The following is a 26,422-nucleotide window of genomic DNA, read 5'->3' as shown; positions in this document are numbered from 1 at the left end:
AGCAAACTTCACAGCCAGCTGGAAATTTGAACCTCGTCTCCCAGTGGTCAGCAAACATTTTCAGCAGGGGGCCAGTCCACTGTCCCTCAGACCTTGTGGGGGGCCGGACTATATATTTTTTTGGGGGGGGTAATGAACAAATTCCTATGCCCCACAAATAACCCAGGGATGCATTTTAAATAAAAGGACGCATTCTACTCATGTAAAAACACACTGATTCTCGGACTGTCCACGGGCCGGATTGAGAAGGCGATTGGGCTGGATCCGGCCCTGGGGCCTTAGTTTGCCTACCCATGTCCTAGTCTGACCCTTTAACCTTGACACCACATTGGCTTAGTAGCAGTAGTATTCAAAGATATATTTTTTAAAAAAAAAAAACCACTAAAAAGCCTTCAAATGCGTTAGCTTTTTCTTGCAGGGAAGGAGCACGTAACCCTCAATCATTTCGCTCGCCCTTTCCCAGTTCATTTTCCAACTCCCCGTCCATCTCCTTTGCTAGATGCAGGAGCACAGAAACATCTGCTGCCACCTCTTGAGTTTGGGTGACAGTCCTCTAAACCCGCAGTAGACCCTCAACTTGCACGTGATTTTCACTTACGCCATTGCAGCTTTGCACAGAAAATAAATAAATAAAATGGAGAGCTGGGCGGGAGGGACAGTCGGAAGAGGCCAGGTGAGATCCCAAGAAGGCCCCAGGTGAGATCTTGCGCAACCTTCCCAGAGCCCAGTAAAGCAGGGATAGTCATGCAGGGGGAGTTCCAGTGGTCTTCCTGGTGTTTCACGAATTCCCCTTTTCACATGAAGTCCCACGGAAGTTGTAGGGCTACCATACTTGCTTCTGCGGAAGTAAAACTCCCTTGAAATCCATGATGAGGTAAATAACCTGGACTGCTGAGTTTGACTGGCGGGGGGAGGGGGGAGTGGCAGGGGGAGGGGGAGAGGGAGGGGTAGCTCAGCCTGACACAGTTTGAGACTTCCCTGAGACTGCTGCACACAGCACTAGACTCCCTCAGCTCATCTGATTTGTTTAAACAGGGAGTGTGACTTACAACCTGCCTGGGCTAATGAAGACCCGTAGAGGGAATTAGTCAATGCAATCGCAAGCAAGGAACACACACAGGAAAGGAAAAACTCAATAGGGCTGTCAGGTGGGAAATCGCCCCAGGTGAAGAATCCATTAAAAGTTCCAAAGCAGGCCTCCTGCGAGGTGGTACGATGCCCCAGCAGCCTTGGCTGGGAGGTTTTTGCCATCTATTCTCATTTACCACATTTGTCAAGGCAAGAGAGACTTTCCAGGTTTGTGGTTCCCAACCCCCCCACACACACCTCTTCAGAACTTTGCGCTTTCCAATTTGTCTGCCGAGGACTTGCAAGAACGTAAGATGAGCCTTGATGCAGCCTAATTAGGCTCATCGGGCAATCCTGCTTGGACCACGGAGCTATTTTTTGCCATGGCAAGCCCAGCTGGTGTTATATATGAATGACATCAAGTATGGTGCAGGTAAAGACATGTGGCAGGACCAAAGGGAGCTGGTGTCATAGTCCTGTGCTGCACAGCCATGAGCAAAGCCCACTGGAGTGAGAGGCCAGCCAACCAGCAGGGTCTCAGAGGGTTGTTGCCTGCAGGCAGAGTCCGTAAGCAAAGTCAGGTCCAGTCCTAAGGTCAGGCGTATAGCAGTTCACGTGGCCAGATGGTCCAGGGGTCATCAAATCCAATGATCCAAGTTCAAGAGGAGCAAGAAGCAGCAAGGTCGGGCCAGGAATGACAAACTTTGTTTCCAGCAACTGACTGGGGTGGGAAGCCCTGCTTAAGAAGGCTGGAGCCAGCTGGTATTCATCAGTACCTCCTCCTCTGAGTCCTTGATCCAGTGCTTTACCAACTGCACTGGCTCCTGGTGGAGTACAGGGTCAGGGTTAAGATGCTGGTTTTGACCTTTAAAGCCCTATGTGGCCTAGGACCCTCGTACCTATGGGACCGCTTCTCCTGGTATGTCCCATGGAGGACCTTAAGGTCCACAAATGACAACACTTTGGAGGTTCCAAGTCACAAGGTGGTTAGATTGGTCTCAACTAGGGCCAGGGCCTTCTCAGTACTGGCCCTGACTTGGTGGAACGCTCTGTCACATGAGACCAGTGGCGTAGCGTGGGTTGTCAGCACCCGGGGCAAGGCAAGTAATTTGCACCCCCTAACCCGTGGATTTTAGAGCTGCGAGTGCGAGCACGCCCCCCCAGATGTTGCGCCCGGTGCGGCTGCTCCCCCTGCACCCCCACGCTACGCCACTGCATGAGACCTGCAGGACTTGACATCTTTCCGCAGGGCCTGAAAAACAGAGCTGTTCCACCTGTCCTTTGGTTTGGACTCAGTCTGACCCTTATATATAGGGCCAGATGGAACCCCATTGGCTCTGTTGAAAAAATTGCATGACCTCTGCTGGAACAGTAACTGCAGCATCGTCCTCTGTCCATCGGGGACACCAAAATGCAGCAGTCCCACAGATCACTCCTGAAAGACCTCTGCCATCTCCCTGGTCTGAGACTCCCGTACAGGCACATTGTAGGAACTTAAGAGCATACATGCAAGTATCATACTGAGAGCAGAAGGTTCATAATGGAAATGCCAACAGCTTCTATTGTAATTATTGCAATACTCTAATTGGAAAACAAGAGGGGAGGGGTGTGCAAGGATGTGTGAAATGTTCACAGCCTTTGGAAGGAGGCTCAGGCAGCCTGTGACTTGACATGAACTTCTCCTCTCTGGCAACAACGGAACAAGATCTTCCATGATTATTATTTTTTTAATTTTTCAAAGTAGTTTTACAAGCTGGTACTCAGTTCAGCATCCTCCTCTCACAAAGTTTTGACACTTAACACACCGTCTTGTTCCGAGACTGGTGGAGATATCAGAAGCTTTTTCAGCCAGATGTTGCGCAGGGCGGTTTCTGGGCAGCATCCTAAGAGGTGTGAGGGATGGGAAATCCGTCCAGGCCATGAGCTTTTGCACGGCAATGTGGGGTTAAAGGGCTCTTGCTTTCCAGAGCAGTTAGTCCCATGGTGACACATGCCTCTGTTACATCCCATTCAGACATCTGTAACACACAGTATGTGGGGCTGCCTCTGAAAAGCTGCAGCCAGATTGTTGATCTGGGATGGTTACAGAAAGCAGAAGTCTCCGCAGCTTCACTGGCTACCAGTCTGTTTCTGGGTACAATTCAAAGTGCTGGTAATAACCTCTAAAGCCCTACACGGTTTAGGTCCAGGCCAGGGCAGTCCTCTCCGCTTTCATTTTTTCTCTTCCATTGCCTTCAACACACCAGGCCTTCTGAGAAATGTCTCCATTCACCTCAGGGGGGGGAGGGGGGGAACGACTGGCGTGGGACACTATTTTCTGTTTTGTCTCAAGTGGCAAAATGTCTTGGGCTGACCCAGATAGAGACCCTGACCGAAGGTGAGCTTCAAGGCTAACTGACAAAAATCTATTGAGAAAATAATAGTTAATCCGTGTAAATAATAATAATAATAATAATAATAATAATAATAATAATAATAATACAGTACTTTTCTCCGAGAACCGGGCATCTCTGAAGAATTCCTTTTCCTGCAGCCCAGTTAACAGTGTTTTTGTTCTTTGCTGGTATTTGTTGTTTTAAAAACCCCACAACACATTCAATAAAGAATTAATTTCTACAGGGGAAAAAAAAATCCCCACCATGCCATCCATGTCTCTAAAGACCTCTGGTTATTAAAGGAAAACCTAAAGAGAGAGAGTCAACATTTTATGTTCTCTGTAATACATTCTGCGCTCCTTCGCTACAAATGCATTCATCCTTTCGGCGCATGGGTACATGTTTGTGGATATTGATTCCTAATCTTCTCTGGTGATCACTCGTGGCCGAGTAAGATTGCCTTCCATGAGCACAGTCTTAACAGAGAGTCCGTAAGTGACTGTGGAGGCCAATTATCACTCCTCCCGCTGGCCAGAGTGATTATTGCAAGGCACACCTCATAATAATTATTATGGCACACCTCATAATAATTCAGAGTAATCTGCAATACCGAAGAGGAGAATGCAGAGATAACACTATTTTGTGATCTGATGCCAGAGGGTTAATTGCCTATTTCCGCACAGAGAGAACGGTGCTAATTAGATTGCGGAGGTAAATGCAGAGATGTAACAGATAGGATAGGCTTGCACAACTTTTGACCCAGCAAAGTTGAATGCTCCATGCCAAGTGTGGACAGGAAGCCCAAGATAAGCCTTGCAACAGGGGTTACCCTCTGCCCTTCAAGTCTCTCTGCCTGGCCCTCAAAACTCTCCACAAATAGGCACCCTTTCCCTAGTCACACCCCATGCCGGCCCTGTATCACACACTTCTTGAGAGTTTCTGCCTGGCTGGAATGTGTCTTCGACTCTGAGAAGGCATCTTTGCTGCCTTGGATGGAGGATAGAGAAGGCTGTGTATAAACCATCCTACCATACGAAGGTAAATTTTGCATTTGCTGTTCTGCTCACTCTTGCCTCTGGTCATGCCTGTCACTGATGTGTGGCCCAGGCAGGTTGCCCAAAAAGGGAATGGAGCCCTTGAGCTGAAGAAGGTTCCCTAGCCCTTGTGTTGCTGGCTGCCTGCCTGCCTGCCTGCCTGGGATTACAAAAATAGGGGGGTCTCCCGGCGTTTCACAGGTGACACTTGGAAAACCAGAGATCACTACCCAGGCCCCCTTTAGCTGTTTCTTATTTCTGAACCTTGGCATTTTCTCAACACATATTTAACAGAGAGTGGAAAGTTACAGTCAAGGATGCTACAGTTTGGTGTTGGAGCACTTCCAGCCCACAGGCCAGATCTGGCCCTCCAGGTCTGCCCATTTGGCCCGGGAGGCCATTTCAGACAAACCACATCCATTGCTCTACACCTGGCATCAGATGTGAAGCAAGTAAAGGTGGGGCTTGGCCAAAAGAGGCCTTGTAGTGAAAAATAAATAAAGGGATGCAGGTGGCGCTGTGGGTTAAACCACAGAGCCTAGGACTTGCCAATCAGAAGGTCGGCGGTTCGAATCCCCGCGACAGGGTGAGCTCCCGTTGCTCAGTCCCTGCTCCTGCCAACCTAGCAGTTTGAAAGCACATCAAAGTGCAAGTAGATAAATAGGTACTGCTCCGGCGGGAAGGTAAACGGCGTTTCCATGCGCTGCTCTGGTTCGCCAGAAGCAGCTTAGTCATGCTGGCCACATGACCCGGAGGCTGTACGTCGGCTCCCTCGGCCAATAAAGAGAGATGAGCGCCGCAACCCCAGAGTCGGTCCGACTGGACCCAACGGTCAGGGGTCCCTTTACCTTAGTGAAAAATAAAATTAATAAAAGGGGTAGCAGAACCAACAGTAACCACCCACACCCCCAAATCTGCTAAAGCCACTTGGGGAAGGGTTGTGGCTCAATGGTGGAGTGTGTGCTTGGTGTGCAGAAGGTCCCAGGTACAATCCTCAGGATCACTAGGTAGGACTGGGAATGTCTTCTGTCTGAAACCCTGGAGAGCCACTGCCAAGTCAGTGTGGACAATATGGGGCTAGATGTGGCAATGCCCTGACTCACCATGAAGTAGCTTCCGGTGTTCTTAAGAAGGGCTGTAGCTCAGCGGTAGAGCAGAAAGCCCTCAGGTTCCATCTCTGGCATCTCCAGGTAAGGCTAGGAAGGATGCCTTTTCTGAAATCCTGGAAAGCTGTTGCTGGTCAGTGTAGACAACACAGCACTAGAAGAAGTGTTTCTATGTTCTCCACTGCCCCATAAATAAGTTTTTATTTAGAAAACTGCCCCTCCATTTTTGCTACGGGAAAATGGAATGGTGAATGTGGAGGAGGTGTTTTGTCCCGGCCTTGTGCACACCTCCCCACACCCAGAAAACCCTCTCTTTAGCACTAGGTAAAGATAAAGGGACCCCTGACCATTAGGTCCAGTTGTGGCCGACTCTGGGGTTGCGGCACTCATCTTGCTTTATTGGCTGAGGGAGCCGGCGTACAGCTTCCAGGTCATGTGGCCAGCATGACTAAGCTGCTTCTGGCAAACTACAGCAGCACACGGAAACGCCGTTTACCTTCCCGCCAGAGCAGTACCTATTTATCTACTTGCACTTTGACATGCTTTCGAACTGCTAGGTTGGCAGGAGCAGGGACCGAGCAACGGGAGCTCACCCCGTCGTGGGGATTCGAACCACCAACCTTCTGATCGTCAAGTCCTAGGCTCTGTGGTTTAACCCACAGTGTTGGAACAAATGCCAATCCATGGAAAACCCAACTGCCTTTTGTTCTAATTCCAGCGCTGAACCCAGGGGAAAGCAGCAGTGTGGATGAACCCTCTGTCTGTTCTAAAACATTTCCTTTCCTTTCCTTTTTTTGCCTCCTAAAACCCACAATATTCATTAAGAATCCCTTTAGTCGCACAACAGCGAACCTCTCCCCTTCTCCCTCCCCCTTTCAGAGTTGGTCCCTTCCATCTCCTAATGGAGTTAAACACTCTTTGCACATCCCAGGCAAGATAATAAATTATCCTCTAAGCACATAAAGCCATTATTCAGATGGTTTTATGCAACTCTGCCAGCCAATACAAAAAGGAACCATCCCCGCATAACAGTCTCCTGAAAAATAACCCTGTTACACCCCCCACAACATCACCGTGGACCCCGCCCCAAAAGACCCCATTTGCATTTTTATAGTTTCCATTTTTCCCTCTCATACTGTATGCATGTCACATTATATATTTATAACTGCTGAATGGACCCGGCAAAGGAGAGTTCACAAACCATGTCTGCCTGTTCATTAACATTACAAATATTTGACTATTATTCCCTACACTTTGGAACAGTCTAATGGCCTTCGTGTATCATAACGTACTCACAACCTTGCCTGCTTGGGTTTGCTGGTTTTCTCTTGCCTGTATTTTTCTTCTGTGGGTGGGTTTATTAATTCTGTGGATTAAAAAAATAATAATACACAACCCTTACAACCAAACATTAATGTCCTGTTTTGAGTGGCAGCCTCAGTGGTGGCGAATCTACCACCATGGATAGCTCGATCAATGGAGCATGAGATTCTTAATCTCAGAGTCATGGGTTTGAGCCACACATCAGGCAAAAGTTTCCTGCTTTGCAGGGGGTTCAACTAGATGACCCTCGTGGTCCCTTCCAATTCTATGATTCCATGAGGCACGACTTCAATGGACAGCTCTTTGCTTGGCCTAGGCTGGAGCCTGTAAGGTAAAGGTAAAGGGACCCCTGACCATTAGGTCCAGTCGTGACTGACTCTTGGGTTGCAGTGCTCATCTCGCTTTATTGGCCGAGGGAGCCGGTGTAGAGCTTCTGGGTCATGTGGCCAGCATGACTAAGCCGCTTCTGGTGAACCAGAGCAGCGCATGGAAACACCGTTTACCTTCCCACCAGAGTGGTACCTATTTATCTACTTGCACTTTGACATGCTTTCGAACGGCTAGGTCGGCAGGAGCAGGGACTGAGCAACGGGAGCTCACCCCGTCGTGGGGATTCGAACCACCGACCTTCTGATCGGCAAGTCCTAGGCTCAGCGGTTTAACCCACAGCGCCACCCGCCTCCCTTGGAGCCTGTAAGAGCAGGGCCCAAATGGCATCAGCACCAGTCATCCTCAAGCTGAGCTGAACAGAGGAGCAACACCTTTCTCTCATTGGTCTTATGAACTTAAGAACATAAGAGTTTGCGGGATCAGGCTAATGGCCCGTCTGCTCCAGCATCCACAGGCAGGACCCAGACACAAGAGCCCTCTGCCCTCCTGCACTTTCCCAGCAACTGGTATTCGAAAACATTGCAGCCTCCAACTGTGCAGAGCATACCAGAGAATTAGTAACCATCAATAGCCCTCTCCTCTTCCGTGGATTTGCCTAATCCTCTGTTAAAGGCATCTAGGTTGGTGCCATCACTGCTTCCTGTGGGAACAAGTTGCCTTCTTTAACTAAGCCACTTCCGCCCTTCGAAGGAGGTGGTTGCGGGCTTCACAGCCCAGCCCCGCGAGATTGGGGGGATTCCCGGCTGTGTCATTCCCTGGCCAGCCAATCAGCTGGCTCTGGGGGCATGGCCTGCCCTATTTAAGGCAGGACGTGGCTGGGGATCTCCCTCTTTTCCCGCCTGCCTGCTTTTCCTGCCCTCTCGCCCTATAAGGTTTTCGTTCCTTGACCTTGCTATGGACCTTGGTTGGTCGTCGTTGAGGGGCCTGGTGGGAATTTTTTCCACTTGGCAAATTGGCACCAGCTACTTGGTTTTCACCTCCCTCGTAGCAAATCATCACAACTTTCTGGGTACTGACGGTTAGGCATTGGTATAGTTCTGTAGATGGAAGAGGGGAGGAAGCGCCATCACCTGCCCCACATATTGAAGGGTAGTCTGATAAAGGATTCCAGGGGCATGGCCCTGTCCGAAGCCTAGGGAGGTGAGGGCCTAAGGCACTCCCCCTATCAGTGACCCTGGGGGAGTTCCTAGTTGATGTGCATCAGCAGGACTCACCCAATGGTGGTTAACAGAAGTACTGTTTTTGGGGGACAGGAGGCGGGCAGGTGTGGAGGATTCCCTGGTCCTGAATGGGGTAACTGTGCCCCTGAAGGACCAGGTGCGCAGCCTGGGAGTCATTTTGGACTCACAGCTGTCCATGGAGGCACAGGTCAAATCTGTGTCCAGGGCAGCTGTTTACCAGCTCCATCTGGTACGTAGGCTGAGACCCTATCTGCCTGCGGACTGTCTCGCCAGAGTGGTGCATGCTCTGGTTATCTCCCGCTTGGACTACTGCAATGCGCTCTACGTGGGGCTACCTTTGAAGGTGACGCGGAAACTACAACTAATCCAGAATGCGGCAGCTAGACTGGTGACTGGGAGCGGCCGCCGAGACCATATAACACCGGTCTTGAAAGACCTGCATTGGCTCCCAGTACGTTTCCGAGCACAATTCAAAGTGTTGGTGCTGACCTTTAAAGCCCTAAACGGCCTCGGTCCAGTATACCTGAAGGAGCGTCTCCACCCCCATCAGTCTGCCCGGACGCTGAGGTCCAGCGCCGAGGGCCTTCTGGCGGTTCCCTCACTGCGAGAAGCAAAGCTACAGGGAACCAGGCAGAGGGCCTTCTCGGTAGTGGCGCCCGCCCTGTGGAACGCCCTTCCAGCAGATGTCAAAGCGATAAACAACTACCTGACATTCAGGAGACATCTTAAGGCAGCCCTGTTCAGGGAAGTTTTTAACGTGTGATATTTTACTGTATTTTTGGTTTTTATGGAAGCCGCCCAGAGTGGCTGGGGAGGCCCAGCCAGATGGGCGGGGTATAAATAATAAATTATTATTATTATTATTATAACCCTTCCCGAACTTCAAGCGGATGGGCTGAAGTCGGATATAGTCAGTTAGGACCAGTGCCTAAGCCAATACCGCTTATCACCTGTAACCAATAAAGTTGTGGCCTTATTTAGCCCATTAACTTTAATAATTGTGTCATGTGTCATTATTTCCACTGGGGGGCCAGGAACTCACCACGTAATGAGACTGAGTGGGGAAGTAATTTACCGTATTTTTTGCACCATAACACTCACTTTTTTCCTCCTAAAAAGTAAGGGGAAATGTCTGTGTGTGTTATGGAGGGAATGCCTACGGGTGGCATGCCTACGGATTTTCCTCCTCTAAAAACTACGTACGTGTTATGGTCGGGTGCATGTTATAGAGCGAAAAATACGGTATTTTATATGTCTTAAATCTTTCAAGAGTGGTTAGCTCTGCCTTCAGTGGGAGGAGTCTCTTCATTGAAAGCAGGCATAAGCAAACTCAGCCCTCCAGATGTTTGGGGACTACAACTCCCATCACCCCTAGCTAACAGGAGCACTGGTCAGGGATGATGGGAGTTGTAGTCCCAAAACATCTGGAGGGCCGAGTTTGCCTATGCCTGATTTAAAGGGACCCAACCTTACTCAGGCACAGCAGCAGTGACTGAGGTTCCACGTGGGGTTCTGGGGTGAAGCTCTTTGATTCAGGTGAGGCATCCTGGCACCTGAAGACCAGAAAGGTCTAAGTACCACTGGCTCCTCCAGCAGAAGTGCTTCCTGGTTAAGTGCTTCTGAGGGCAGTTCTGCCTCCCACTCTGAATCCACAATCCTTCCCCATTATTGAGACCCCAGCAACAGGGTTTCAGAGGTACACTGCCCTGAACATGGAGGTTCTAGCTAATATCCATTGGATCTCTCGCAGAGCTACAATTCTCAGTTAACGATCAATCTGTCTTGCTGGGAAACTCTGAGAATCACCACTCTGTGATGGGAATAAGGGTTCCCTAACTACTCATGACACCCTTAATAACTACAGTTCCCTACATAAGGAAAACTGAGCAGCTGGAATCTGAAACAGGGGGCATTCCATGCTTCAACATTTTGTTGCAGACATTGATAGTTTATAGAGATAGAGGAGGGGAGGTTGAAATGGGGTTTAGCACTTTCTAGCTAACTTTGGGACTGAATTTCTTTCCCCCTCCCCACCCCACCCATCTTGCACAATGGTGCACGTCTGCACTGGTGAATTAAGACATAATTCTTGCTGCCCACTTTGTAGCATACAAAAGCAATAAACGTCTGCTGAGATTGATTAAGGGCCTCTGCTTTGCTTTGGCCATTAATCAATCTTAAAAGCCATTTATCGAGAAACTGCTACAAAGCCATAGACGATTCCTATTATACAAAAAGGGAGAGGGGTGGAATCACTAGAAAAGAGAGAAATGAATGCCCAAAAATATTTTTTGTAAAAAATTAGAAAGCTTTTATAGCTAGAGAATGATTGAACGTTTCAAGTTACCTCCTTACAGTACATACAAAGCACCAAAAAGTTCCATCTGAAATGGTTTGCTGGGATTATAACAGACAAATGCATTTAGTTTTATTCCCCTTTCTTAAAGCACTTGCATGAGTTTCCAAGGCCATCCTGCAGGACAACAGCATCATAAATGAGTTTCCTACTTCCAGGAGAAGGGGATGGATGCCTAGACCCTGACTCCACCCCCCACAGGTTTCAACAACTGGAAGATCCACATTCTTTCAACTCTGTCCTATGAATTAAAAACTTTTCACATTGGCTGTTTGGCAGAGCAATCCTATACACAAGACGCTGGCATAAAGCAACCCAGAGTAAACTAAACCAGCGTAATATTGCACCAGACCCAAATCCCGTTGCTAGGCCATAGAACCAAACTAAATGGGCTTAGGATGCAGTCTAAGTCCAATGCAACTTGCATATGTTGGAGCCAGTATGGTATAGTGGTTAAGAGCAGTGGACTCGTAATCTGGGGAACCGGGTTCGCATCTCCGCTCCTCCGCATGCAGCTGCTGGGTGACCTTGGGCCAGTCACACTTCTCTGAAGTCTCTCAGCCCCACTCACCTCACAGAGTGTTTGTTGTGGGGAAGGAAGGAAAATGGAGGTTGTTAGCCGCTTTGAGACTCCTCAGGGTAGTGATAAAGCAGGATATCAAATCCAAACCCCCCCCTGCTGCCACACCCACAAAATGGCCCTTTCTTCAGCTCAGCCGGGGTGAGCAAGCTACGCTGATATAGCTTCATCTGAGCCAGTGACTTACTGCCGGCTGAGCCTGGCTGAGCTGGGAATCAGCTGGCTGAGTAAGAGATCCACTGCATCCCAAACTGTTCATACCTGTGGATTTACGCTCACTCCCAGTGGCTCTCCAGGGTTGCAGGCAGGGCTATCTCCAAGGCCAACCTGGAGGTGCTTGGCATCAAAACTAGGACCTTCTGCATGCTCTGCCACTGAACTACGGGCCTTCCCTTACTAGGAAACTGCCTATTGGTCTATCTAGTTCTTTACTGGCTACACCAGGCATGTCCAGAGTCCATTTCGGGGGCCTAATCCGGCCCACCGGTCGGTTTAATCTGGCCCCTGTGGCAGTTTATTTCCTGGGGTAAAATCGACTTCTCAATGACTTCAATCTTTAAAAAAGCTCAACAACTTCAGTCCTTAAGTAAAGGTAAAGGGACCCCTCACCATTAGGTCCAGTCATGACCAACTCTGGGGCTGCTGCGCTCATCTTGCTCTATAGGCCGAGGGAGCCGGCGTTTGTCCGCAGACAGCTTCCGGGTCATGTGGCCAGCATGACTAAGCCACTTCTGGGGAACCAGAGCGGTGCACGGAAACGCCATTTACTTTCCCGCCGGAGCGGTACCTATTTATCTACTTGCACTTTTTGACGTGCTTTCGAACTGCTAGGTTGGCAGGAGCAGGGACCAAGCAATGGGAGCTCACCCCATTGTGGGGATTCGAACCGCCAACCTTCTAATCAGCAGGTCCTAGGCTCAGTGGTTTAACCCACAGCGCCACCCGCGTCCCGGCCTTCAGTCCTTAAGAAAGGTCAACTCACACATGTTCACTTCATCAAATCTGGCCCTCTTTGAAAAAAGTTTGGACACCTCAGGGCTACACTCTCCGGCATTTCAGGCAGAGGTCTTTCCCACCTTTACACGCAGGTGCTGGAGCGTGGGACCCTTGGCACGGAAAGTCAGAGCCCTACCACTGAGCTACAGCCCTTCCCCTAAGCGCATGAGGGTGGGTCAGGATTGTTCCTGTTGGTCCCCTCCTGAGTGCATTCAGCAGAAGACGTGAAAAGGGCTGCGAGTCAGCCAAAGAATGTCGTTATTTATTTTTCTTCTGCCCGCTTTCCATTGTACTTGCAGCGGCTTACAGCAAAAACACATAGAAATACATCAAACACTCATAAAGGCACAGTTTAAAACAACACCATTAAAAGCTAAAACACAGCAGTGAAAAACATAGCCTGTTTAAAGTGGGCGGGGGGGGGAGAAAGAAAACTAAAACAAACCTGCAGTAGGGGCAAAAAGGCTTCAGTCAGTGAAACGCTGAAAGGCTGAGGAAACAAATAGGTTCAAGGGGAGGCCTCACAGTTCTCAAATTAGGAAGAACGTTTCAAAGCAGCAACACCACCACTGGCAGTGCCCAGACCCTTATGGCCAAGGATGCCAACACGACACTCGCAGGTGCCAGTATGGCATCCATGGCACCTGAGAAAGATCCCAGTAAGTATCCCCCGAAAAATCCACAATGCACAGGGAAATATTTCCTCTTCTTACTCAGTTCCCACTTGCACTCACTCGGCCTCTCCTACACTGAAACCATTGTGTGGCAGCCATTTTGTGATGGGCACCCCCAGAAGAACTCTAGACGAGGTTGAAATTCTCTCCCGTAGTCACCAACTGGGATGGCTTTAAAAGAATAATAAATAGATTCATGGAAGATGGGACATCGGTGGCCATGTTGGCTCCATTCTCCCTTCACTGTTGGAGGCAGTAGGCCTCTGAATGCCAGTTGCTGGAAGTCACCCCAGGGGAGAATGCTGTTGTGCTCCTGTCTTGCTTTCAAGTTCCCCGTAGGCATCTGCTTGGCCACAGTGAAAACAGGATGCTGAGCTAAATGGATCTTTCGCCTAATCTAGCCAGTGCTTCTTATGGCACCTGCTTGCTGAATGTCTAAGAATGAGATCTAAGAAGCTGGTGTCTAAGGCAGGCCAATACAGTGGTATCTTGGGTTAAGAACTTACCGTATTTTTTGCTCTATAAGACGCACCAGACCACAAGACGCACCTAGTTTTTGGAGGAAGAAAACAAGAAAAAAAATATTCTGAATCTCAGAAGCCAGAACAGCAAGAGGGATCGCTGCATAGTGAAAGCAGCTGTTCCGGCTTCTGGGATAGCTGCACAGCCTGCATTCGCTCCATAAGACGCACACACATTTCCCCTTACTTTTTGGGAGGGTAAAAGTGAGTCTTATAGAGCAAAAAATACGGTAATTCATACCGGAGGTCCGTTCTTAACCTGAAACTGTTCTTAACCTGAGGTACCACTTTAGGTAATGGGGCCTCCCACTGCTGCCGCACGATTTCTGTTCCCATCCCGAAGCAAAGTTCTTAACCCGAGGTACTATTTCTGGGTTAGCAGAGTCTGTAACCTGAAGCATTTGTAACCTGAGGTACCACTTTAGGTAATGGGGCCTCCCACTGCTGCCGCACGATTTCTGTTCCCATCCCGAAGCAAAGTTCTTAACCCGAGGTACTATTTCTGGGTTAGCAGAGTCTGTAACCTGAAGCATTTGTAACCTGAGGTACCACTTTAGGTAATGGGGCCTCCCACTGCTGCCGCACGATTTCTGTTCCCATCCCGAAGCAAAGTTCTTAACCCGAGGTACTATTTCTGGGTTAGCAGAGTCTGTAACCTGAAGCATATGTAACCTGAGGTACCACTGTAAAGGTAAAGGTAAAGGGACCCCTGACCATTAGGTCCAGTCGTGGCCGACTCTGGGGTTGCGGCGCTCATCTCGCTTTACTGGCCGAGGGAGCTGGTGTACAGCTTCCGGTCATGTGGCCAGCAGGACTAAGCCGCTTCTGGAGAACCCGAGCAGCACACGGAAGCACTGTTTACCTCCCCCCCCCCCCGGAGTGGTACCTATTTATCTACTTGCACTTTGACGTACTTTCAAACTGCTAGGTTGGCAGGAGCTGGGACCGAGCAATGGGAGCTCACCCCGTCGCCAACCTTCTGATTGGCAAGTCCTAGGCTCTGTGGTTTAACCCACAGCGCCACTCGCATCCCTTCAAGGTACCACTGTACAGAGTTCTAATTACAAAGCTGGGCATTGTAAGCGTGATTGGGTCTCCTCTTGCGCTGTTCGGGGGTCCATGTTGGTGCTCTGGCAGAGGTGTGCTTCCCCATGTTCCTCCCACCGTTACAACCAGAGGTTCTGCAGTGCCCTTTGGAACTGGCAAGGTAGTTCCCCTAGAAGGTAGGGAGGCCAGAGCCAATGACAGACAGAGCAAAAGGCTTCTCACTTTGTCTCTCTCTTCATCCCTTGTGAGTTCTACAAGGGCAACATTGGCACTAAGGAGGAGGAAACTGTCAGGCTATCAGTACCAGCCCTGGATTTCTTGTAAGAAGGGAGGCAGGTGGGTGCTTGGAAATGGCGCTGAAAAACCAGAAGGCAAGTCAGTAAAAGAGGGCAGTGCCAGGTTGTGGGGAGTTGGCTGCCCGAGGGAAGGAGGGAGGGAAGAATGTGCCAACTTGAATAAAGTACAGTGGTACCTCGGGTTACAGACACTTCAGGTTACAGACTCCGCTAACCCAGAAATAGTACCTTAAGAACTTTGCTTCAGGATGAGAACAGAAATCGCACCGCCGCAGCGCAGCGGCAGCGGGATGCCCCATTAGCTAAAGTGGTACCTCAGGTTAAGAAGAGTTTCAGGTGAAGAACGGACCTCCAGAACGAATTAAGTTCTTAACCCGAGGTACCACTGTATGGGGGTAGCCCCCCTCAATATTTGAGGGGGGGCAAAGGGACCATGGCCCCATAGATTTGGGTCCTATGCACTGACTACAGCCCTGACCTTCAAGGCAACGCTGCAAAATGGGGCAAAATGAGCCCCTATACAAATATGTAGATTGTGGCTATTTGCACCAGAGTGAGAGAGAAAACTGAATGCCATTTTGATCTATAACCCCATGTTGCCTGAAATGGAACACATTACACTCTGCTGACACACAGACATGATTAAAAGCAATCAGTTATACTTGGGAAAATAGGGAAAAAAGAATACCCTATCTCCCAAGGCAAACATACTCCTGCATATATATCTGACTGAAAGACAGAAAAATTCTATATATAAAACACCTCCTGGGTCTTTATGGACATTACTAATCGACTGAAAAAAATAAGGAGAGCCCGTGAGGAAACTTGTATAAATTAGATGTCGGAGCTGCCATGATCTTTATTTCCTGTTGTGTAATTCTGTGCTAAATGTGTAAACTGCGCGGTGAATAAATTCTCCCTATAAGACTAGATGACATTTAAAAACCTTGTGGAGGATGCTTAGTTATCCAGAGCTGTAGCCCACCCAGTCCAAAGGCCTCTTGGCAAAGGGCAGCAATCTCATCCGCCTTCGGGGCAATTTTGGTTGTGCACAAGACAAGCAAGTTTGGGTGAGCACACAAATGCCAATTTTTATTTTTATAACCTCAAATACGGGACAAATTGGGTGCCAAATGAGACAGGGGACTCTGTGCCCCCAAAAGCCCTCTTATACTATTTCCTGTCCAGGAGAGCCAGAGGCACAGAAGTTTTTTCCCTGAGAAGCTGTAATGCTGCAGGCTCACCACACGGGGCAGTGGACAGCAGTTCCAAACACACTGTCCTCACTACTCATTCGTTTGCCTTCTCCAGGCCCAAACACGCAGCTGGCCATAGCAGGGAGGCACAAGGCAAGCAGAGGACACTGCTCTGTCTCCTCACTCTTGCCACACTGCTTGCCTGCTTGGAAAGTGGAAGTGAAGAGAGAGTGTTAGCAAAGTACGGGAGTAGGAAGCCCTGGGGATCAGCAGTGGGCTCCTTGCAGGATGTGAACCTTGACTAGTGGGTGTCCAGTGCCTGACGCAAGCCCTAGGCTCCATTTCCTTGGAGGGGGTAGAACAGAGAGCAGAGGATAAAATGGATGGCAACGAAGCTGTATGGGAACAGTAAAATAAGAAGAAGAAGAGAAGAGTTTGGATTTGATATCCCGCTTTATCACTACCCGAAGGAGTCTCAAAGCGGCTAACATTCTCCTTTCCCTTCCTCCCCCACAACAAACACTCTGTGAGGTGAGTGGGGCTGAGAGACTTCAGAGAAGTGTGACTAGCCCAAGGTCACCCAGCAGCTGCATGTGGAGGAGCGGGGAATCGAACCCGGTTCCCCAGATTACGAGACTATTGCTCTTAACCACTATACCACACTGGCAGGTGTGAAAGGGCTCCCATAACGTCTTGGCTGCAAGCCTTACTAGACAGAGAACATCATCATGAAATCTTACTTGGAGATGAGCATTGGCTGCTGTCACACAGGACCCTGGTCTCCTCCCCCCCCCCCCCATTTCTCTAATCCAGTCTGTCACATTATGTTAGGCGATATTTGGAGACCCCTATTCCCATAGCAGAGCTACAATTCCATGGGAAGAGGGATTGGTTACTAAACCACTCCAATAACTGCAGCTCTGTGAAGGGAGCAGTGGAGGGTCTCCCAAGAACTCTCCACACCCTTTACAAACCACAGTTCCCAGGATTCCTTGGGGGAAGCCATGATTGTTTCAGTGGTATAAGAGTGCTTTAAATGTGGATGTGCTGAGAGTTGTTAGGAGACTATTCTTCATAAAGAGCTACGATTTCAAGAGTGGTTTAAGAATAAATTCTCCTTCTCAGGAAACTCTGGGAAGTGTAGCTCTGGGAGGGGAATTCTTTAGGGGAAGCCATGACTCTTTTGAGTTATATGATACAGCTTTAAAGGTATTGTTCAGATGGGCCTGAATTAGGGCTGGTGGACTATTCTTATTGTTCATATGAGCTGTTATTGTTTCATTCTTTATTCTTTCTTACCTTTGCAAAATAATAATAATAATGCTTAACATAGTAACAATAATAATCACAGCCATACCCAGGGTCCCTTGCACACACCCCTGAAAATAGTGCCAGTGTGTCACCATACACACATATGTCATGCACCCATAGTCTCCAGCAGTCTACCACCATCCCACTTTGCCATTTCTCCAACTGGCCAGCTCCCAACTCTTGTCTAAACTTAGGACCTTACACAGATAACTAGAGACAGATTTCTAGGGGGGGGTTGCATCCCTCTGGGCCTGCGCCCCCAGCAAGGGTTGGGTGCACCTCTGATAGTAATATATTCTTTTGTAGGGGGGTGTTTAACTGTACATTCCCTTGGTCTCATCTTTCAGTGGAGAGGCGATCCAAGGATGAAATAAATAAAATTCTATCGCTCTTGCTGCCTTTTGAGATCCATGTTAAAAGTAGGCACAGCATGTCTCTCTTGAAGTTGCCAGTTATAACTCCTTCCTTTTCTGGTGTCTTAACGCTCTTCTCAGCATGCAACACTTTCCAATTACCTCTCGGCCTTTTATTCCCCAGAAGTTGAGCGCCAGCTTCTTTCTGAGATTACACAGCTCTGATCTGAGATGCTGACAGTTAAGGGTACAGCAAAAAAAAGAAGACGATGTAAATGATACAGGCTGGATTTTCTTTAAGAAAATTAAAATGTTCTCAGGTTCGGAATGCTTGGCACATTCCTTGATGAGCAAGTAAAGATATCTGGCCTGAATCACAATAGTGGTTCCCTGTCTCGTTAGTGCAGGTGTTAATTAACTTAGCCATAGGAGAGTATCCACATTACTGTCCACACTGCTGTTGTGGCTGGTCTCTGGGCTTTATTTGTTCATTAGATTCCATTTATGAATCACTTCCCATAAAATATCTCAGAAGGGATTTCACAGTAAAAGACACCGACCATAAAAACAATTAAGATGATTCCATATATAAAAACAATTGTGCTTGGGGCAGCCCAGTCAGATGGGTGGGGTACAAATAATTAATTGTTATTATAAAATTGTATTATTATATACAAAAAACAAACAAACCAATTTCAAGTACAATGTAGATACAGACTGGGGTAAAGATCTCAAACAAATAAAAGAAGTCCTGCTGGACTCGACCCATCTCGGCCAGCATCCTGTGTCCAGTCAGATGCCTCAGAGGGGAGGCCACAAAGAGAGCACAAGAGAAAGTCTCTCCCCTCCTTCAGTTTCCAGCAAAGCTGGTCAGAAACATTGCAGCCTCCAACTGTGGAAGCAGAGCATAGACCTCAGGGCTAGTATCTCAACTTAAAAGGCTTGTTGGAAGAGAGACGCCTTTGAGAGGTTCTGAAAAGATAACAGAGGCAGCATCTACCGTATCTGATGTGCAATGGGAAGGGCTTCCAAATGGCCAATGCTACCACACTTAAAAGCCCAATTCCTGTATCAGAAGGACAGACCTCCGAGAAGCTGGTACCTGCAGGAGGCCCTCTTCTGCAGAGTGCAGTGATCAACAGTATACACAAGGGGTGAGACAACATTTCAAGACATCTTGGTCCCAAGCTGTGTAGGGCTTTGTGCACAAGAACCAACACCTTGAAGTTAGCTCGGTAAATAATTAGCAGCTTTAAAACTGGGGTGCAGAACCTGCAAGAGCATAAGAACAGCCTGCTGGACCAAGCTTCCTGCTCTCACAGACGCCTGTGAGTGGGAAACCTGCAAGGTAGGACCTGAGAACTGTGGCCCTCTCCCCTCCCGTGTCTTCCAGGAACTGGTATTCAGAAGCATCAGTGCCTCCAACTGTGGAGGCAGATCACAGCCGTCATGGTCAGTAACCCTCAGCAGTCTTCTCCTCCATGAATTTGGCATACAGTCTATCTATGTGGACCCCTGTGTGCATACACATTACACATCCACAGTTAGCTTTCAGGAAGATGACGAAGACACTGTGCTAAAAGCCTACAGCAGAAGCAGAGTCTTCTCCATCCAGCATGTAATACACCTGGATTTTGCTGCAGAAATGAATTAGGGCTCAACAGCCTACCTTCTGACCAGCTCTGTGTTTGATGATACAAAGGATGAGCCAGCCAACCCAAGTGGGTTCTGCTCTGTTGATTTATGACAGCACATACATATCTTTTGAGGGGAGAAAAACATTTTTAAAAACCACAACACTTACCTTAGTGTAAACTGATCTGCTAGAGACCCGCTGGCAAGGGATACATGAAACATGACAAGGTCACCTTCCTTGACAGGACTGAGTGGTAAAGAGAGCACAAGGTTATCGTCAAGATTCAGCAGGGACTTCTTTAGCCGGTCTTGCGTTGGATAAAGAATAACACTGCCAATCCTCTCCATTGATGCCAAAGGCATCTGTGCTTCCTCTTGCCCTTCCAGATGATGAAAGCTTTCAAGTTTCTGGTCCTCTGAAGAGCATTCGCCTTCCTCTGCATACACCCAATAGAAAAGCTCCACGGTGATCCCTTCCAAAGAGTCCGCCATCGGTTGATACTCTGGGGCCAATGGTGGCGGCAGAGATGTAAATGCAGAGTTGAACCAGCTTGGCGAGAACTCCAGCTCTGCGACGCACAATCCCAGCTGACCTTTCAACCGACAACTGCCAACAGCTACTCTATCCTCCTGGAAGGCCATCATCCTCACGCAGGGCAGGATCTCCGATGGTTCATAGTCTTCCCAGTCTCTGCCAGCGATGTAGAACAAAGCCTGGACTTTGGGCCTGATGGGATAGATGGAGCTGTCAATAACACGTGATCTTAGCTTCCAATTAAAAGCGACCTCGTTGGCAAAACTGAACAGAGTGGATGTCAGCAGGAGGTTCGGAGGCACTGTTTGCTCCACAGTAAATGGGCCGTATGTCACATTTAACACCGGCAAGCTGGTGGCTTTGTAGACAAGGAAAGACTCCACTCGAGACTGCAAGCTAGCATTCCTCATGATATCCTGGTTGGTTTCTTTTAGGAAAAAGGAAACGTCGGTGTTGGAGATGTGGTAACTCACAGGGAGGTACACCGGCAAGCTCGTGAATCGTTGCATGCTGTCTACCACACCTCCTCGGCATTCCACCACTGCAAGCAACAGAAAATAAATTGCAGAAAATGTAACTTAGAGGCCCTGTTTATTGCTCCCATTCAGCCCCTGTTCAAAGCAAATTATCTGCCATGCATTGTAGAGCTTTTAAAGAACACCGGGGAAGGTTGCTTCTTATGGCCAAATATCATTTTATGACTCAATGAAGGCCTATAGGTCAAAATGGTGGCCCTGTGTTGATTTCTCACTCATTTGCATTTCTCCACCCCCCCCCCAACCCCAGAACCAACCAGAGTACGAGACAGAAGGGGGCTCTGAAGGGGGAGTGTCCTTTTGGAGATGATCTTGTCCTAAAGCAGTTACTCTTACAGAAGGCCCCGAGAGAAAGCTGGGCTCCAAATCTCTGCCTGAAAAAGGAGCCTCCATGCCTCCTGTGAAGGAAGAGGTAACACTGGGGCTCTATATCAGGGGCAGGTGACTGGATCCTGCTGCTGACCCTCCTTGGGTCAACTTTGAGAGGAAGGTGGAACCACTCACCTGCCAATCCCCTGATATTGCAATGATGGCAGGTGATGGTTTGGTAGTATGCCACCAATCAGCTAATTCGTAGTGCCGGCAAACTCTGCTTTCCGCAGGGAGTCAGGTCTTACCTGCCCCACACTTGGCAGGGTGGGGTCTAAACCAAGTCAACCCAACCCAACCGCATATAGGTTTAGACAGCCTTGAGGAGCAAATGTCAAGGCCTGGAGAGCCAGCTAACATATAGATTCTGTATGTAAGTAGACTTCTTTCTGATGTCCATTGAATGAGTGAACATCAGAGGAGCATGGTGGGAGGCAAGAGATGACTGCATGGTCCTGGGGCCTCCTCAGCACATGGAGAGGTTTCTGTAACATCTCCACCCCTGTAGGATTCAACACACACACACACACACACACACACACACACACACACACAGGTTCCTATTGAGAAAGTTAATGGTAGCCCTTAAACACAAAGGAAACAAAACTCCCAGTGGAGTAAAAAATCTGCCTTGGATAGTGAAACACCAATTGATGCTAAACCGGGACGATTTGAACCAGAAATGTTAAGAAGCCAGCTAGATGGAGGGAGGGAGGGTGCATATTGTGGAGAAACAACAGAGGCCCACCAACAGATTAAGATCAAACATGGTACTGTCTGCCTCAAAACCTCAAGGTACCAATTTAATACTCATCATTATTGGGGAGAGTAGACATGCAATACTGTGACACCACCCCAAAACAATTAAGACTTTGATGGCACCTGTTACTAGCAAGGATGACTCAGACAATGCCAGCAGACTTTGCAGTGAAAAAAGAAAAAGTGAAATTTGCAGGCTCCTTTCAAAAAGGCTTTCATTTTTATGTCATTAAAACTGCATTCCTCAACTTCCCGTGCCAAATCACTCATGAGATCTGTCATCCTGGCTCCGATCTCATCCTCTCTATTTATAAAAAGCTGTTCTGTTTATTTTCAGCCACTTGACATTACCTACATCTTAATTAAACCCTTCTGCATTTTGATCAAAGCCTATTCATACCTATCCTCTCTATCTCAGTTTCTACACTTCTGGGAACAAATACATCATTTTCTTGAAGGGTTGGCCCCTAACAATAGGCAGAGTGGGGCAGCTGCCTCAGGCAGCAGATGTTAGGGGCCTTAAAGCAGTTCCCCCTCTCATTTTCCCCAAGTCCCCTGAATTAGCCAGTTTGCTGCACCTCCTAAGCTAGCCTGCTGCCCTCAGCAGCGGTGGTGGTGGTTGACTCATCACCAGTGGTGGAAAGAAGATTCAACTGCTAGTTCAGATGAATTCTGCATATGGAAGAGGGACTGCCATCTTCACAAGCCCTAATCCCCAGGATGGTTCAGTTGGTAGAGCATGAGACGCTTTATCTCAGAGTTGGACTAGATGACTCCCTAGGTCCCTTCCAACTTTACAATTCTATGATCTACGATCTAAACTTGGGTCCAACGTACCTTAAGTGCCGCCTGACTAACCTCCACCTCAATCACCGCGGTCCTCTAAGGAAGCCTTTCTGGGTGTTCCCCATGTGGCCCCTGAGGTTCGGCCACACTTTACTAGGAATCTGCCCTTCAGTGTGACAGGCAAGAAAGAAAGAATGGTCCAGTGGAGATTGAGTGTGCCATGAAATGCTGGATGACTGGCTGTTGTGAATAAAAGTGAAAACCAGGGTCCCATCTGTGCATTAATTTTCAAAGCCCTGAATAATTTAAGCCCAGGGTATATTAGGGACCACCTACACCTTTATAACTCCTGCCAACCTAGCAGCTCGAAGTGCAAGTAGATAAATAGGTACTGCTCCGGTGGGAAGGTAAACAGCGTTTCTGTGCGCTGCTCTGGTTCGCCAGAAGCGGCTTAGTCATGCTGGCCACATGACCCAGAAGCTGTACACTGGCTCCCTCAGCCAGTAAAGTGAGATGAGGGCTGCAACCCCAGAGTCGGCCACGACTGGACCTAATGGTCAGGGGTCCCTTTACCTTTACACCTTTATAAGGGACGCAGGTGGCGCTGGGGTCTAAACCACAGAGCCTAGGACTTGCCAATCAGAAGGTGGGCAGTTCAAATCCCCACGATGAGGTGAGCTCCCATTGCTCGGTCCCTGCTCCTGCCAACCTAGCAGTTTGAAAGCATGTCAGAGTGCAAGTAGATAAATAGGTACCGCTCCGGCGGGAAGGTAAACGGTGTTTCTGTGCACTGCTCTGGTTTGCCAGAAGCGGCTTAGTCATGCTGGCCACACTACCCGGAAGCCGTACACCGGCTCCCTTGGCGAGATGAGTGCCACAACCCCAGAGTCAGCCATGACTGGACCTAATGGTCAGGGGTCCCTTTACCTTTACACCTTTATAAGCTCTTCCCAGGGAACCGCTCTTCCCAGGGAATTCTGGGAATTGTGGCTTTGTGGGGGAGCGGGGAATAGTGGTCTCCTACAACTTTCAGCACCCTTAACAAACTACAGTTCCCAGACGTTTCGGAGGAAGCCATGGCTGTTTAAACTGGCATTATATTGCTTTAAATGTATAGTGCAGATGAGCTGTTGTTGGGAGGGAGGGAGGCATGGAGTGGCTGAAATGGTGAACTCCACGCTACAACATTTTGCCACGGGTCTCTCTTGTACCTTCACCTCCCTGCTGATCTCCTTCCCAACTGGCTCAAATGCATCTTAGTCACAATAGCCATCTCAGAAAGCAGCCTGGATGTGCCTGCAAAGTCCCTCTGCCAGACGCGAGGGCCATTTCAGCAGACTCCATTACCAGGTGGCTATTTATAGAGGCCCTTGACAAGGAACGACACACCACAGCAGAATCTGAAAAATGGAAGTTTCCACCAGCTGAAGCTGAACTTGATGCCTAGGTAAGCTGAGAAGAATCAAAGGACAGCGAGAAGGAGGTAGAATCATAGAATCATAGAGTTGGAAGAGACCACAAGAGCCATCGAGTCCAACCCCCTGCCAAAGGAAGTGCTTTTGTCTGCCACTTAGGAAATGAAAGAGCTTATCACATCTGTCAGGTTCCCTATTATATTATAATTGAGATGTGGAAATCAGCCTAAAATTTGGTCTAGTTGACTCCCATCTTCACTGCTACAGCCTTTTCCTCTTGAACCTGTTGAGATTTCTATTGCACCTTAAGGAGCAGACATGGAACTGTTGCGTGTCACATGTCTGTTTACATACCAGCACAGCTTGCTGGGAACTTCTGTTGTGTGTATAGCTTTTGCTTTTCTCTCTGTGTCTCTGAGAAGACAAAGAGAATGACAACATGTTTCTTTGTCCTGATTTATGATTAATAAATCCGTAGTTGTAGTATGCTTCCACAAGCCTCACACCTATCCTGTGTGCGCAGTTCTCTCTGCTGTAATAGTATGCCTTGGCTTTGAAGCCCAGGTTGCTGATTTACACTGGACCAGAGACCGATGGGTCTTCGCAGCGAGATGGCTGGAAGGAGATAGTCCAGCTGGGCCTAGCCAGCTGGTCTTGCGGCCCTCTGCATACCTACAGAACCTTCCCTTGTCACACCTCAGCATTCCTTACTTCTTTAGGTTGCTCAGATCCCTTCGCTAGTTCTGCATCCCCTTTCACATTCCGCACAAACACCTGAAATGCTCAGGGTCAGGTAATTAAAACTAATCTGAAGGAGATTCAAGACAGACCTAAGCAAGGAGACTGTTGCCTGCAAAGCACCAACTTTGCATTATCTTCTGTTATCTGATGTCTAGTGGATCAGACATTTTAGTTGATCAAAATATTTAAAAAAGAAAATCAAAACCAAATCATCTACTAAACCAGCTTTCCACAAACTAGAGCCCTCCAAATGTTGGTGGGCTGCAATTCCCGTCATTTCTTACCTTTGCCCATGCTGGCTAGGCTTAGACTCATAGAATTTACAGCTAAAGCATCCATGACAGATGGCCATCCAACTTCTGCTTAAAAACCTCCAAGGAAGGAGAGTCCACAACCTCCAGAGGGAGACAATTCCACTGTCGAACAGATCTTACTGTCAGAAAGTTCCACCTAAATTTTAGTTGGAATGTTAATCCTACACTCCAAAGTAAGAGAAAACAGGCTTTCTCTATCTTCCATGGGATAGCCCTTGAGATATTTAAAGATAGCTATCATATCGCATCTCAGTCACCTCTTTTCCAGGCTTAACATACCCAGCTTCCTCAACCGTTCCTCCTAAGGCTCGGTTTTCAGACCCTTCATCATCTTGGTCACCCTCCTTTGCACACGTTCCAGCTTGGCCACATGCTTCTTAAGTTGTGGTGCCCAGAACTGAACACAGTATTCCAGGTGGGGTCTGACCAAGGCAGAATAGTGGTCCTATTATTTCCCTTGATCTGCATACTAGACTTCTGTTGATGCCGTCTAGAATAGCATTACTTTTTATGCTGCTGAATCACACTGTTAACGCATGTTAAGCTTGTGGCCTACTATAACCCTCTAGATCAGGCATAGACAAACTCTGGCCCTCCAGATGTTTGGGACTACAATTCCCATCATCCCTAGCGAACAGGACCAGTGGTCAGGGATGATGGGAACTGTAGTCTCAAACATCTGGAGGGTCAGAGTTTGCCTATGCCTGCTCTAGATCCTTTTCACATGCAATGCTGGCAAGCCAAATGTCTCCCATCTTATATTTGTGCTTGATGAGAGTTGGAATCCAAGGACACCTGGAAGATATCAGTTTTGAGAAGCCTGCACTAAACATTGCAGCCCTACTGACACATGATTATTTAAATGTCCAAGAACATACATGGGAAATAGAAAACTTGTCTTATACCACGTCAGATTGTTGATAAATCCCACTCAGTATTGTCTACATTGACTATGCAAGGAGACTCTCCAGGGTTCCAGACAGGGCTCTTTTGTCAGCCCTATGTGGGGAAGCTGGGGATTGAACCTGGGACCTCTTGCATGCAAAGCGGATGCTCGACCACCGAGCCATGGCCCTTCCACAATAAAGCCACATTCCAATTTCCACACAGAGATGGGGTCAGCAGAGTTTTGACAGCTTCTGTTCATTAAAAGGTGCAGATAAGAAATAAGAGCTGACTTTCACTGAAACTTTAAGAATTCACTTCCTAGAACAGAAGCTTGATTTGCACATCTTTTCCTTGATGTGAGACAAGCCTCCCACAGGACTCTACCACCTTAGACCTCACACTAGGAAGAGATGGTATCTTGCCAGAAAGCATGCTCCACTCAAAATTATGTCGTGTGTGAAATAATTCATGTCAAGAGAGGAGGCTTCTAGCTCCCCCCAAAAAAAAAAAACCTGTCCCTCCAGTCATGATATCTGAGGTGGTTTGACTGTGTGATAAGACTGTACCACCATAGAGGCCAAATCAAGTTGTCCCCTCCGATTATCAAAAACATAGACTCTGCCCTGCTGGGTCAGTC

The 26,422-nt window shown here is 48.3% G+C and overlaps 2 protein-coding genes across 4 annotated transcripts in view; both read right to left on the bottom strand.

Moving 5' to 3' along the window:
- Positions 1 to 26,422, bottom strand: part of TMEM132B (transmembrane protein 132B) — a 368,394-nt gene that overhangs the window by 235,595 nt on the left and 106,377 nt on the right. For 2 of the 3 annotated variants that reach the window (XM_081174744.1, XM_081174745.1), the window contains exon 2: positions 19,612 to 20,518. The exons of the other annotated variant lie outside the window; for it this stretch is intronic. In XM_081174744.1, the coding sequence (XP_081030870.1) occupies positions 19,612 to 20,518 (907 nt within the window). The remainder of the gene's footprint in view (positions 1 to 19,611; positions 20,519 to 26,422) is intronic. 3 annotated transcript variants of the gene reach the window in all.
- LOC308576035 (uncharacterized protein) overlaps positions 1 to 26,422 on the bottom strand; it is a 476,523-nt gene that overhangs the window by 373,198 nt on the left and 76,903 nt on the right. The window lies entirely within an intron of this gene.

Source organism: Podarcis bocagei, assembly GCF_964188305.1.
Source record: "Podarcis bocagei genome assembly, chromosome: 16".
NCBI classification, from domain to species: Eukaryota; Metazoa; Chordata; class Lepidosauria; order Squamata; family Lacertidae; genus Podarcis; species Podarcis bocagei.
The sequence above is the reverse complement of the archived record's forward strand: the minus strand, read 5'-3'. Positions and strand labels throughout refer to the sequence as shown.